This window comes from Pundamilia nyererei, unplaced genomic scaffold (assembly GCF_000239375.1).
Source record: "Pundamilia nyererei isolate P.nyererei 1_Seehausen unplaced genomic scaffold, PunNye1.0 scaffold00004, whole genome shotgun sequence".
Lineage (NCBI taxonomy): Eukaryota > Metazoa > Chordata > Actinopteri > Cichliformes > Cichlidae > Pundamilia > Pundamilia nyererei.
This window is the reverse complement of record NW_005187405.1, coordinates 7,954,159-7,969,914: the sequence shown is the minus strand read 5'-3', so window position 1 is coordinate 7,969,914 and position 15,756 is coordinate 7,954,159. Positions and strand designations below refer to the sequence as shown.

Below are 15,756 nucleotides of genomic sequence, written 5' to 3'. Positions count from 1 at the left end.
GCTACAATGTAGCTTACCATGTGAATGGGTGGATGACTGGATATGTAAAGCGCTTTGGGGTCCTTAGGGACTAGTAAAGCGCTATATAAATACAGGCCATTTACCATAAAAACATTTTTAAAAAAAGCTCACAATTGAGCTGTACACAGACATACCTGCTCAGTAAGATGCGTGACTTGTGCTTCCAGTTCTTTCTCTCCTTTGGCAGGAGTTGACACGGATGTGGGGATCTTTTTGGCGGAAGAGGGTCTGGATGTTGGCGTTGAAGACTTAGGAGTAGTAGAGCTCGACCTGGATGCTCCTGCAGCAAAGAAATATTTATGAATAAAGGGTCGCTTGTCACTATATCTGAGTGTAAACTTGACAAATCAGACCCAATAATCACAGGAGCTGATATATGAGCAGGAAAAGTAACAGTCTAGCCATTTGATACCCTATACATCCAGTGCAAAGGTGTCAAAAAAAATGTGCAGATAACAGTAAGCATACATGCATAATTTATAACCTTCGTTTTGTTTTATTCATCAGTTGAATCTTACCTGCGGTAGGAGAACTGGCTGCATGGTGAGACTTCTTTGGCAGGTTGAAGATTTGCTCACCGGGATCAGGCGGGGGGATGGCATCCTGACCCTGCCTGGCTGCAACTGGGTCGTAATCTTTGCCGTCGTAATTGGCGTCAAAGAACTTCTTAAACCACTGGATGAAATCGAGATTGTCCTGAAATCTGCCTTTGACCAGTTTCTCCACAGGAATAATCTGAACAAAAAAAAAAAAAAAGACTGTTAAAACCCCCGAACAGTAAAGCAAGGTGAAAAAAAAGAAAAAAGAAAAAAAAAAGGTACAAGATATTCAGGACACTCACCTTGTCCACGTTCATCCTTTTGAAGGATGCCTGCAGCAGTTTGAAATTGTGAATGTACTCGTGTTCTAGTTTAGCTTGAAACTTGACCTTCTTAAGACTGATGCAGCCAGGGAAGAGCAGATCCATGAACTGGCAATAAGCAGCTCCTAAAGAATTATTAATAATAAAAATAGTTAAGCACCACAAGAATAATTATGTATGTGGGGGGGTGGGGGGGGGTGGAGAGCAGAACACTGAAAAACATGCCGTGAATAATCCTGACCACACTCTGCACCACTTAATCTCTAACAGACTGATTGTGCTACCACAGTTACAGGAAATCTTTTCTACTCGTGCAATAACTCTTTAAAATACACACGTCTGTCGGGCAGGGAATCATCTGTTCTCCCGTGTTAACAGCTTAAATAAACTCTGCAGTCAGAACACTTAAAACTGTGTACAATAAGCAACTTTATTGCACTGCACTGTTATACGGAGTCACTTGAACGTGATTTGATATTTACTGTGTTGTTACTTCGTTTAGCCAGATTTTTTATTTTCTTTTCTTGGTTAAATTCGAGATATTTTACTTTGTTATAATATATTATTACCTATTATTTCATCTTTCCAGCCTGTCCTGGGTCTGTCCTGCTAGCAAGATATGTACAAAACACTTCACCTAGGAGTCATCCTAGGTGAACCACCTCAACTTGCTCAGAGGAGTAGCGGCTGTACTCAGATTTCCTCCTGAATGACCGGTTTTGTCACAGCGCATTTTATCTTATTGATCTATATACTATAAACCCATTTTCTTAAAGGCAGTGTTTAATCTTAAATTTTAGCTGCTGTAACATAAGCATTCACAAAGTTTGGAGATAAATAAAGTACATCTTATGTTATTGCACACAGTCTACGATTCTTTTTTTTTATGCCTGCCTTTGTACATGTGAGGCTTTTCATGTCCAGATCCTTGACCTCATTTCTCTAAAAAGACAAATATTAATGAGCTTTCATGTTAACATGGCTCACATAACCTGAAGCTTAGTGATCCATTTGAAAAGAGGACACCAGCTCAACCTTAGGTAAAGCTCACATGAACCCAACCAGGGAGCTCATGAGAAAACCATCTAAACCAAACCACACCCTGAGAAAAAGGGGGTGGGTGTGCATGTGTTTGTGTAGGCAGAGGGTGATTGAAATTGGATTACTTGGTCACAGCAGGAGAGCACACGGCAGAGTTTATTTATAGACAACTCTCTTCCAGGGAGAGGTGAACATGTTTCCACAGGTTGCTTTAACCGCCAGCTTACACCGAAAGCTATTCAGGCGAAGACCAACCACTAAAAACACCCCCCCCCCCCATTTCAGACAGCGAGTCGGGCACAGGAGGAGGAAGGAAGAGGATGAGCTGAAGCGAGAGAGAAGAACAAGTTTTTTTTCCTTTCTTTTTAAAGGTCCGTCTGTTCTCACCTGAGGAGAGCTGCTCCACTTTCGTGTAGTTTAGGCAGAGGATATCGTTAACCCAGGCAGTAATGTCATGCCTGCTCATAGTCTCCTGGGTTATTGAGGTAGAGTATACGTTGACCGCCATCCCCCAACTGCAATAGAAAGGAAACAACACTGAAAAACAAAAGCTAGGTTGCTGTGATAGATGTCCTATTTCTTTCTGTCTCAAGTCAGTTTGTTGGTCTTCAAAAATGGGACAACTTCTTAAATAGGTTAAGATTTTAAGACATGGTGACAAGGGGCTGCTATTTACTGTGAGACGATGTATTTTTTTTTTTAAAGTCTCCTCAGAGACTCAGCTATCTGCAGTCCCTGGGAAAGTGAAATAAGAATTGGTAATACAAAAAAAAAACATCAATAAACAGTTTATACTAATGCAAATTCAGTTGACTATTCAATATACAATAAAACAGCCCATCTTAAATTATTTCAAAGCACAAAGACGAGATCTAAAAATCAAATCAAATTTTAAAAAGGCCACAAAAAAAGATGTTGGTTAATTAGAACAACTACTGGCCAAACAAATCCTAACTGCTTTGCTCATGTTTAGCCCAATCAGTTAAACTATACAGAATTGTATAATCTCTTAAATAAAATCTTCAGCCTGGAAAGCAAACAGTGAGACTGCATCTAGACATAGCACACGAGTTGATCTTTAGCATTTCTCCACATGCCCAGACTGACCCGCAAAGAAGCCCAGCAGCATAAAACATACTCTGAACCCCCCAATGCCACCCGACCCCTGGCTGCTACATGTCAACAATACTAATGTCCACATTATCATCCTCAGGTGTGACACACAGAGTCCAAAGCCCTCCCTAACAGTCTGTCATAGACTGTTAGGCAAACTATAACACAAAGCAGTAGAGGTGCAGATAAGATCACAGTTTGATACTGGAAATACAAGTTTGGGCTTGGAGATTGAAATCTGGCATGAATCAATGTTATCTTGGGCAAAATGATCTCTGCATGCAAGACTATCTGCTTAACAAGATAAGTCACATTAAAATACCCACACAGCAGTGGAACACGGGACAAAAGCACAGCAATAAATTCAAGAAATTACCCTGGGTTTGTGGGGGTAACTTTGTCTGCAAACTCAAAGCAGATTCAATTATCTCAGCATAAACAGTTCTTTGCTATACACTTTAAGAAACAGTCATATCTGAGCAGGGACTCTCCGCCTTTTGGTTTTAGAACTGAAAAGGCTTCTCGGATGAGAGGTGAAATGTCTTTAAGAAGTCGCACTGGGGCGCACTGACAGTCTCGCCTCTGTCAGTGCGCCCCAGGGTGGCTGTGGCTACAATGTAGCTTGCCATCACCAGTGTGTGAATGTGTGTGTGAATGGGTGGATGACTGGATATGTAAAGCGCTTTGGGGTCCTTAGGGACTAGTAAAAGCGCTATATAAATACAGGCCATTTACCATTTTTTACCATTTTTATTTCCAAGCTCCTTAAAATATCTGAGCAGTTTTTTGTTTTTTTTAACCAAATCAATGACTGAGTGAGGTGATGATCTACTGTAGATACTTATAATACATTGCAGGATGAAAAAGGGATCTTTTAATTTGACTTTTCCTGCACAGCAGAGCAGACAGAAGCTGTTGCAAAGGCTGATTAGATTTGATCTGATTGCAAAACTGTGACTTTGGAGGCCTCAGGGCACCTGCTCTACTTGCAGTATGCATACTGAAAGCATGCAATGTGCCAAAGATACATCAGTAAACTCAAACTTTGACCCTTAAGCTACACATTTAAAAGAAGTCAACAAAATGGTATTTCTTCCTAATTCATTTGTTAACTCTTAGCGTGAGATATTGTGGAAGGAAAGTCTGCACATGAGTGGACATCCCACCTGAGAATATCTGAAATATGAAAAAATATCATTCAGAGAATTGCAACAGAGCATCATAATAATGGAAATGAGCTCTTTAAAACACAATCAGTAATATATAAACATGCAAATATGTCATTGCACATATTACTGCAGCTTTATAATGTTCCTGTGCAAGGAGCAAAGCTGTGCAATGAATTAAAAAAAAGAAAAACTAAATTCAACTACAATATTGACTTCCAACAGCAAGGAAAGCAAGATAAAGCCGTTATTTTCTCACTGACTGCTGTTTTTGCCTTGAGGCCTTCTCTAAAACCCACAATCTCACTTCTCCAAAGGCTGTTCGCAGGTCTACAATCCTCAATGCAAGAAGTCGAGCTGATCTCAATACTGATTCTAATTTTTACAACATTTCACAGACAAGAACAGCTGCATTAAAAGAAACACCCATCTGGTGGTTTTATAACCGCGATAATATGGTGCCAAATCATCCCCCTCAAACAGACACCAGGATATGCAGCATAATAATAACCCCAACCATTCAGCGTTAAAGTTGGGTTATCAGACCACTGCAGCAGCAGCAGAGCCTCGGCTCTAGGAAGGAAACTGGGCCAGCCCCTCTCCATGTCAACAAAGCGGATGTATGCGCCGCTTAGCATGCTTTGTTAGCCTTGCAGGGATAGCCTGCCGACACCAGGGCTGGGCATGATGCTTCAATTCAATAAGAAGAAACCGGGCTTGTGCGGCAAGTCTTAGTAGAGGGTCTCCCCCTTACAGACACCCACAGTACAACATCACCCAGACACATATTAATGGCGACAGTGGGGGGGATTCAGTAGCTGCGGAGTGTCAAGTCACGATGGGAATATTCTAGCAGCAGCAGCAGGAGGAGGAACAGGAGGAGCTGTCTGTGTAGTCCTGTCATCTGACAAGCTGGACCCACTCCTCCAAAAAACGTGCCTGTACCATTGCGCACCACCAAATACAATAAAACAGTTGACAGCGTTACATGCTAGTCCCAGCAGTGGTTTCGGGTGCTACTGGAGAAGCAGGGGGAGGGTTTAAGCTAACTTAAGAGCGATTTACGACACAGTGTCGGGTACAGAGGGCTAACATGACAGGGGAGTGTGATTGGTGAGTGGGGGGAAAAAGCGGATGGGTGCAGGGAGGAAAACGCCGAAGAAGAGGAGGAGGCCGGATTGCGGGTTTTTTGGGGGGGTCTGCAGCGGTGTGATTTTCTTTTCCTGACATTAAACCAAATGCGACATTTCACTGGTTTACCTGTAGGCGCGCTCTCCTCGCACTGTATTTTTCCTGTAAGGAATGATGTTGGTTCCGTTGTCCTGGACGATGTCGTTGTTATTCTCTCCATTTGGGGAAAGGGCTTGGGTGGGACCGGGCATTTGGGTCTCTAAAATGTTGAACAGAAACTCTGTTCTCTCTCTGGCCGAGGGGGGACGAGGGAAAAAAAGCAAGAGGAACGATGCAAAATGCTAAGAAAGTGCCGCACCTCCGGGGCTCTCTCTCCTTCTGTCTGCTTATTCCTCACAAATCTCTGCCCTAATGACGTTGCTGCTCCCTGTACCACGTGACTCGCGGGGTTGGCTGCCTGTTTTCCCTATGGTGGGCTATTTCAGTACACCAAAATTTCATTGATTACTTGAGTGCTGAAAAGTATCGCCGGGGAGGTCAGATCGATGTGTGATGCTCGTCGCTTTTTGAGGTGCGGCGAGGGGATTTATTAAAAGAAGGGAAAAAAACAACAACAAAAAAACTCAGAGGCGACAACCAATCAGCTAAAAAGAAGGGATGGGAATAAAGGGAAGACGCAGCACATCCACTTCACCTTGATTAGATCATCAGATAGCTGATTGGTATTAAAGCAGATGTAGGCAAACGATACCCAGTAGTGTTGGTGATGAAATCATGTCCATTCATGGTGTGTGATAAAATGCTGTTTTGATTACTAACTGAATTTCAGTCAGAAGTTTACACACGCTCATCATGGGCATGAATATCAGGTTAACTTTTAATGATTTCTTTGAGTTGTTCTTTTTCCAGGGTGGAAATACTGTACAGCATACATTTTTAAAAAATATGGTAGTGGTAGCATTATGTTCTGGGGCATCATGTCTAGTGGTACTGGTATTAGGGGTGGGGGGGTTGGGGGGGAATCGATACTGTGTAGTATCGTGATATTTTGTTTGCTAATAATGTATCGATGCAGGGACAGCAGAAATCGATATTTTGTTACAAAAAAGTTTTCTCTGACTTTAGAGCACGTTGATCCTTTTTCTGAGCAAGAATCCTGACACTGTCCAAATGTGTTTAACTTTTTTTATGGCAGCAATAAACATGACAGTTTACTTATTTTAATTTAAGACATGTTTTATTTTAATTAAGTTCAAAACTTTTTTATTTAATGTAAAATTATATTTTGTTTTAATTTACTTTCAAATTCTTCAGTTGCTGAATGGGCTGCATAGTTTTCGTAAATTGCTTAGTTCAGAATAGCTATAATTGTACCAGATGGTTGCATTCAGTTAAGTTGGACTAGACTGTAATACAAACCGTTCAGTTTGTCAACAATAAAACTGACTGAAATGAGAGAAAGACTGAGTGCGAGACTTTGATATTAGATAAAATTAATATTGATAAAGTTTAACTTTATGTACAGAATCTGAATATTGCAAAATATTTTTTTTTTTAAAAATCGCAATAATATCGTATCGTGCGTTAAGTATTGTGATAATATCGTATCATGGGATGTATGGTGATTCCCACCTCTAACTGGTATATTGCACAAAGTGGACAGAATAATGAAGGAAGACTATCTCCAAATTGTACAACTTCACCTAAAATAGACTCGAATAGACTTCCAAAACCCAAACCTCAATGCCATTGAAAATTTATGGACTACGCTTAAAGCTAGGTCTGTGCCACGAAACCAACAACTCTACCGATTCTCGTAAGAAGTGTTCAAATATCCAGCCAGAGTTATGTCAGAAGTTTGTTGATGACTACCAAAAGAGTCTGGTTGAAGAGCAACTTGCTAAGAGACATATAACCAAATTTTAGTGGGGGTGCATGAATATTTTTGAGGGTCTGCGGATTAGAGTAAATCCAAAATAAGTTCAAACCAGTTCACAAAATTTAGTTTTTTAAAAGTCATTTAAGATTAATGGTTTACAACAATTCCACCCTGGAAAAAGAACAGCTCAAATGAATCTTTAAAAGCTACAAATTAGCATAACCCTCATGACCATGATGCATGTATGCAAACTATCGATCTAATCAACATCAATTACTCAGCATCATCACCAGTAAATCAACCGAGAACAAGAATCCATTTTATTTTACTTTTTAAATGATCCGAGGAATCTACTTATAATCACAAAATGTCCAATCAGTAAAATAAAATAAAAAAATATCACCATTATTTGGGATGTACCAATTGTGAAGCTAATGTGAAAATCAAAATTATGTCATTGACGATAGTCATTTCACCTTTGTTCCAGAGAAACAAAGCAATCCATCCATGTTCTAAACCGCTAACCTAATTTGGGGTCACAGGGGGGCTGGAGTCCAACCTAGTGGTCATACAGTGAAAGCCAGGGTATTTTATTATTTTAAATGTAATTTTAATTATCATCTTGTTTTTTAATTTTTATCTTTATTTTATTTATTTTTTTACTTATTCAATGTATCATTTCTGGCATGTCAAGTGTACACCACTTCGTGTTCAGCTGGGAGTTGTTCTGAAAGTGCTATATAAATAAATTGCTTCCTTGCTTATACTTTTCTAGCTCTTTAGTACATTTTTTAAAATCATTTAGCCATCAAAAACTGATATGACACAAAATATAAACACACCACTTCAATCACTGATACAAGCCACAAGGACAAATACTGGCCTTTATATATCAGTGCATTATAACCATTACCCAAAATGCAAGTGGTGTCTTCAAATGTCATGAAATCTACTGTAAATGTAAATGTAAAGCCTTTGAAACTGTTATTTCATCTTATTTTTGATTTGATTGCCTGACACAAAAGGGGAAATGAATAACAAACAAGACTATATGAACAAATATGATAAATCAGCATCAACCATAATTTGAGAATAGGTCCATTCCCAATTTCAACATTTACAGATTAATTTTCTGTTCAACAGCAAACCAATTAATCAGTCTATAATTCAGCTGTAACGTACGTTAAAATGTATAAAATGTGTGTAATAAATGTAATTATAAACCACATGAACATCATAAATCAGTATGCACGGGTCTGTGGTTTAAGCGCAAACAACAGTCCTGTGGTTGCTAAGCTCTCTTCTGTTTGTGTTACCAATGTGTTGGTGTTAAACTGCTTTGTTTTGTGTTGCTTTTATCACTGCTGGGCAACCACAGTGAAATGGGACACGGAAATAAGGTCTAAAAAGTGAGCTCTATATATTTTAAACGCAAGTGTGAGTTACTCTCTATTGGTTTTAGTTGTTGTACAACGCTTTGTAACTTTTATGTCTGTAAAAGGCATTACATAAATAAATGTAACTAATACAAATATCTCATTTGTATTGATTTTAAAAATGAATTTCTTTTTCACACTATAAGAATAATGATTTGTGCAAATAGCCCAGCATTAAACTGATAATATCAAAATAGAGTCAGTCCAGCCTGTTATGGTTAGTAATCAAGAATGCAATAGTACACATGACGGTATTTAACAGGGATGATGAAAAGCTTTATAATAGCAGGGGACTACGCTACCTGCTGAAAACAGTTAAGCAAAGATGAAGGGATTTTATGCACAAACTATGTTCAAAGGACAAAGATGAAGCATTTCTGCTCTTCTGTTCTATTGCCTTGATTTCTTTCCTACTGTTTCTTATATTTTCTCTGCCACTCCTTTATTTAGAAGACCCAATTGCTATTTGAGTCTGAGGACAGGCCTTTACAGTTTACATATAAACTTAAACGGTGATGGTGCAAGAAATACAGGTACAGATTTTGAGGTCTATCCTACAATCTATTCACCACCATCATTGGTCCAAAGGTAAACTCACACCTGAGGTGACTGGACTTTTTCATGTCAGCATGTTTTTGGCCTGCAATGTAAGGGAGCAACTTCCGTTAAACATTAGCAGGGCTTATTTACTGGAATTTGATCCTCAAGTCAACACTCACTCTGATGCAGGGGCCAAGAATTTTCTGTCAAAATCAACAATACTGCTTCTAATGTCAAATACTCACAATTCAGAGTCAACAGTCTTTGTGCTCAGCTGAAACTCTTAAATAGAACTCTGGTGCCACCATCAGGCCAAAGCTGAGGTCACAGTTATAAATCAATAAATTTAACTCTAGATGAATGTTTTAAAAATGGAAAACGATATATATAGTCCAGTTTTATTCACTTCTTGTCTTTTGATAATACAATTTTCAGTATAAATATAAGGACTTTCTTTTTTAATTGCCCCATATGTACACTCACAGGCCACTACATTAGGTACACCTACTACTCATTAACATACATTTCTAATCAGATCATTACACAGCAGCAGCTCGATGCATTTAGGCATGCAGACAGGGTCATGGCGACCTGCTGAATTTCAAAAAGTTGAGAATGGGAAGGAAAGGCAGTGTAATCAACTTTGAATTTAATATGGTTGCTCGTACCAGACAGGCAGGTCGGAGTATTTCAGAAACTGCTGATCTACTGGGATCCCAACATAACAGTCTCTAGAGTTTATAGACTAAATAAATGGTCAGAAAAAGAAAAGCTCATTGTCTGAAAATGCCTCAGTGATGCCAGAGATCACAGGAGAATGGTCATACTCAAAAAGGCAAACTGAGGTTACAATTCAGTCACCAAAATGGGACAACAGAAGATTGGAAAAATGTTGCCTAGTCTGATGAGTTTCAATTTCTGTTGCTACATTTAGATGGTAGGGTCAGAGTTTGGTGTAAAAAAAACAAAACCATAGAGCCATCAAGCATTGCATCAGTGGTTTAACCCGTTTTTGGGATATTGTCGTGGCACACTTTGGGCTCCTGAGTACCAACTGAGGATTGTTTAAATCCCACAGCCTGCTTCAGTACTGCTGCTGACCCATCCCTGTATGACCACAGTGTACCAATCTTCTAATGGCTGCTTCCAACAGATAACATACTATGTCACAAAGCTCAAACCCATTAGTTTTGAAAGCAAAAGGAGATCCAATCCTGTACTAGCATGGTGCAAGTGGCCAGTGAATATACAGAGTTTTATTAACTTAGTTATGAAATGATATAGGACAACAGCTTTTAACATTTTTTGTATCCAAGACATACCAAAGGGCAAGTCAAAGTTTAAAAAGAACACTTGTGCTTACATGTGCAGAAAATAGTCATCTGTTCTCTATCATCTGAAATTTCATTAGTTCTTTTTTTCATTATACTGCCAGGTGATGAAAGCACTTTTGAATATAACACCTATCTTTCTTGCTCCACTAGCAAACAGCTTTAATACAATCAAAACAACAACAACAACAACAACAACATCTTTTATGTCATCTGCTGAAGGCTGTGGACATCAGCTTTTCCAGTTTGTATTTTACAGACATACACAGCCAATACAGTTGTTTATATGTAAAAAAAAATCTATCTCTGTTGGAGAAGCAGCTGAGGCATTGAAGGCTGTACTACCCAGGGGGTGCAGTCAGTTTGTTAGCTTGGAAAGCACCCGCTAACTCTTCCCAAACAAATGACAGAAATGTCACTTGCTGAAGGATGTGTACATTTCTGGTCCAGAACACAGGACAGGTAGGTCTTACAGCAGTTTCTCCTGACAGTTTTATTGCTTTAGGTGTTGTTTTCTCCTTCTGTGATCAGTTTTTACCCCCCTACAAATGTCCACATCAGTATAAATCAGGGCCTTCAACATGTCAAAATTCCATGCATTACTTTTTGTACACTCACAACAGTAATTATACGGCTTCAACATTTGGACAACAATGCAAAAGAGCTTTAATCTGAAGCTGCAGATTCCTATATGATTTAACTGTGAAGTTGCTCCTATAATTTACACTATGAGTCTTATTTTTTTCCATTTGAATCACTCAGATGGAGGTAACAGAAATAAATCAAGGCAGTGAACAGTATGCATAATATTAATCTCTAATTTAACTTGGGAATCTTGTGCGGTCACCCTGAAAGACATTCCCTCTTCTTCTTCTGTAAGGGTGTCAAACATCCAGCACAAGGAACACCCAAGGGTCCAAATTGTGAAATAAATGTAAAGAAGTCATCGATACTTCCAATTAGTCATTAAAGAGTACAAAACAGTTCATGACTATGTCATGGCAGTAAACTAAGTGTGGAAAGCTGAGTTTGCTCTTATTTTTCATAAAGACTGAGGCTGCACTTCATTATTTGTTAATTTACTGAATATATTTGGTGTGAGTTTTTTTTGTTGTTGTTTTTTTTTAAATGAGATATTAAGAACTAAGCCCACATTGCTAGTAGTTGGTTTTACTGGGCTCAGCTCATTTGAGAGCAAACTCAAATGCAAGCAGCCCGCAAAACTGAAATGAATTTGACACCACTGCTCTGCTGGGTCAAAAGTAGTCTTTGTGTAGTAGTCTACACAAATTCCTGCAGAGCTGAACACAAGGCATAACCAAGACTAATCTCATTAATGACTGAATTGCAGACACTTCCACTGACAGCCACAGGCATGCAATGCTACTTTTTCACTATGGTAATGCTAGAAGCCCTTTCAGACTGACAAGTGACAGCCATACCGTAGCACACTGGGCACAACACAAGCACAGAGGTCTGCTTTGTGTCTGGCAGCAGCACACAGTGAAAGCATGTCATGGTCAAACTTCAGGGAAGGCATGAAAACAGGAAAGTGTGCTCGTCCCAGTGGCCAGAAACTGTACCCCCACCATACTGTGTCACTGCAAGGTGGGTGGGTTAATGTCAACTCTAGGCTGTCACAGGAATAAATTTATCACTTCCCAATCTGAAGGGCTTGAAGAGGTGGAGCATGCATAGCTTTTTCTAAATATATGGTCAGGTTGTAAAGCCCTAAGAATGAAATATAAACACACACATCCTCTGGGTCTATTACTGCTTACTTCAACTGCAGAGGGATGTTCCTCCGTGCTGCACTTGACAAAAAGAAATTGAAATAAAGAACAGAAATTTTCTTAAATGTGTACAGTATCATCGCAATCTGAGGCAGGTAGCTGATGCTTACCACTACATTACAAAACAACAAAAAAACAACACACTTATAGTTATTGACTGAAATAAAAAGTAGAGTAGATCCATTAACATGCACGCCTATTAGATGCTAAAACACTGTATGGTAGGTTATAAAAACAAAAAAGGAGCAGGAACAGGGAAGCGTAAAGTGCACATCTTTTCTAATTCACACAGGATCAAAGTATATATACAGGCTCACAAATATTCACTCACTCAAATCTTTTCATAAGTGGTACTGAAGGTTGTTGATGGCTACCAAAAGCATCTGGTTTAGATGCTTTTGCTAAGAGACATTTAAACAAATCATTAGTGTGGGTGTACATATATATGTTTGAGGCTGATTGCCATGATATTCCTGCCCATGATGAGTGTATGTAAACTTCTGACCAAAACTGTGGATAAGTAACAGCGACATTGCTTGATTAAGTCATGGCAGTGGGACAGTAGAAATAAAAGGTTTGTGAGCTTTGCTAGATTGTTTTGGCTCAATTTTAAAGGACCTAATCATGAGGTGAACACAGTCATCCCTTTACAAAAAGCATCAGCATGTTTGGACTGAAATATCCAATGCTGGAGTTTTCCAACTAAAAGTGTGTCAGAAGCTTTTTTCAAAACGGTCTCTTTAAGCTGTGTGGATGCGAGACAGATTAGGAAAAATTACATGTTTTGAAAACTAAAGCATAGTTTTTAGTATGGATGTACCCTAACACTAAAATGAAAAGATATACATCAATCAAATGATGTGTCACATAATGTAATCTTGAGAAACAGCAATCTTATATAATCCCTTGATATAGTTTTAAATGGGGTAAGACAAGGAATACTGAGAGTGGAAATATGGTGACCATTTAACATTCATTCATGGAATTTTAGGAGTACAACTATAAGTTAACTCATAAGTTTTACTAACCTAATAATATGTTAGTTGAGTCAGACTTGAGTAAGACTATGAGTAAAAATGCATTTAGGCTGCAAATTCTTTATCTTTATTCAGTTTATTTATATGACAAGAAATTAATGAGAAATCCAAAAGGGTATAGGTTAAAGGTGAGACTTTTGGAACACCTAAAATCAGCAAAAAAGGAACATTTTAAAAAGAATCGCAACTAAATTAAGAAAAAGAAATAAATCGCTCATGTCAAATCCAGCTACAGATGAACTCTCAGTACTTAAAGCATCTTCACACTAAACTGGATAATCATCATCATACATCGTCATTTGTGTTTGTTATCCCTCATTTTAAACAGCTTCTGGATATTAAGTGGTAATTGTGGATTGCATGCTTTGTACATCATTTAAACTATGTTATAGTCTACTAAATCTTTGAATTTCTGTGTATTTAATTGAATAAATAATGGATTTACTGACTAGTCATAGAGTTTGTTATCATTCATATGGCTTTTTTTAGTAGTAAAAAGACTGCTCGCCTTGTGTTTCCCCACATTCCTACACAGTACGTCATATATAGAGCAATAAGTGAATAATTTTTTTTTTTAAACATAAAAAGTCTTTAAGTGTAAGGGAGCAGCCAGACAGCCGAGAGCTTTTTTTGTCTTGTGAATGCTGCTTGCTGAGGGTTTTGTAAGGGTGGGGTAGCATGTCAGCCCACATCTGGAAGATGATGCTCTTACAGTAAGTGTTGCTATACGTTAGCCTGCAATGAGTCAACACTGGGCTGTGAAGCATCAGGCAGAGTTGTGCTTGCCCTTTTCCCACTAAGAGCTAACCAACCTTTGGTAGAGGATCCCAAATGCACCTCTGTTAATCCGAGCTGCAGGTTGTAGAGGTTATGATCTCCAGAAAAACGGGTTAGGATGATATTAAGGGAGGAAAACCCTGTTAGACTGCGAGGAGTCTTTTCCTAAGACCTGAGAGATTGTTAACCCGCTACTTTAGAAAGAAAGTTTTCCTTTGGCATTTAGAAAGGGCATTATCTGCACCCAAGACAAAAGGCGACACTCGTCTATGGTGACCCCTTCTTCATTTCTTCTGTCCCTTCTTTTAGCTGTGGTTGCTGATGAGGGAAAACACCAAACAGTGCTCCTCTTTTCTGAGATTTTTTAAGCGCCTCCACCGCCACCGAGCAGCTAGCTGCTGCACCAAGTCTCGTAAATGAAGCTAACTCAACTTTGTATTAGAAATGACAGACTGCCTGGAAAAGCAAGCTAATGCTATCAAACAGACTTTTACGAAGGTAGACGTGACTTATAAATACAGTATTACATCTTCTCCGGCTAACCGTCAAGTTACAGTTGGCTAATATTTTCTCCTGCCATTACTTTGACAGTGCTGTGACAGCCGACGTATGTCCTGACCCCGGGCAACATCACGCTACAAAACAGCGACCGCCGCTTAAATACGTTCATATTTCTGCATTGATTTTCGCCGTTGCACGTTTCAATTCAAATTCCACAGTGAAAATTTTCAGTAAAAGCAAATCTCACTCACCAGTGAACTCCGATCCGCAGGTTACAAGGTGTTAAAAAAAAGGCTGTTTTCCGGCTGAGTCACCCCACCCTCAAACGCCCATTCTCGTAAGACGGTGAACTGCGAGCGGAGAGCTGAATGGACAGCGTCGCATCGCTCTTTCTGCTGATTGGTGCGTCGCCGACCTCTGTCATGATATTGACCAATCGAGTTGTGATGCGTTGATCGTTCACAACAATCAGACAGCTTTCTGTCCTGTCGCCTCGTGTCACTTCACTTTTACTCCAGGAAAATGCAAATCGTCCATCTGAAGATGCACGCAGCTGAACACCACCGTTTATAAAATAAATATGTAAAATAATACGAATGAAAGACCTCAAAATGAACAACACCCAAACAGGATAAATACTGGCTGTATTGATCTGTACACATTACCACACCTACTGCACTCTATGTACATACATTTCGGTGTTTGTTTGTTTTGTTGTTGTTGTTGTTTTACTGTGTATAATGACCATTTGTATATAACATAGTGTTTTGGCATCTATGTACACTATTCTTGTTATTTATTTTTCGATTTTTATTTTTCTAATATAACTAATTCATTTTTCTTCCCGACCCTTGTAATAAATTAATGTTCCCAGTGTGGGATTAATAAAGTCTATGTTTATGTCTAAATCCTGGAAAACTTGTGTATATAGTCAGGCATACTGAGTGATACAATGATGGGTTTTTTTTTTCTCTTTTCTTTTTTTTTTTGCACTGAAGAAAATGGTATTGCTGCTGATATGAGACAGTGGATGCATTTGGCTGATTAATTAATTTCCAAATAACAACTACAGGGGTTTAATCAAGCAAAATTTCCATATATTGTCTGTTTTCAGCACTTGAAATGTAA

At 38.9% G+C, this 15,756-nt stretch overlaps 1 protein-coding gene across 3 annotated transcripts in view; it reads right to left on the bottom strand.

The window, feature by feature from the left end:
* The window catches only part of mapre2 (microtubule-associated protein, RP/EB family, member 2), a 20,154-nt gene extending 5,179 nt beyond the window's left edge, over positions 1–14,975 (bottom strand). The window contains exons 1-6 of one of the 3 annotated variants that reach the window (XM_005721450.2): positions 14,880–14,975; positions 12,302–12,329; positions 2,312–2,439; positions 863–1,008; positions 540–756; positions 156–301 (exon numbers count right to left, since the gene is read on the bottom strand). In XM_005721450.2, coding sequence (XP_005721507.1) covers positions 156–301; positions 540–756; positions 863–1,008; positions 2,312–2,432 — 630 coding nt within the window. In that variant the 5' untranslated portion in view covers positions 2,433–2,439; positions 12,302–12,329; positions 14,880–14,975. Of the gene's footprint in view, positions 1–155; positions 302–539; positions 757–862; positions 1,009–2,311; positions 2,440–5,463; positions 5,921–12,301; positions 12,330–14,879 lie in introns of those variants that run through there. The other 2 variants (XM_005721449.1, XM_005721448.2) reach the window with 2 other exon arrangements.
* Positions 14,976–15,756: the final 781 nt, after the last annotated feature.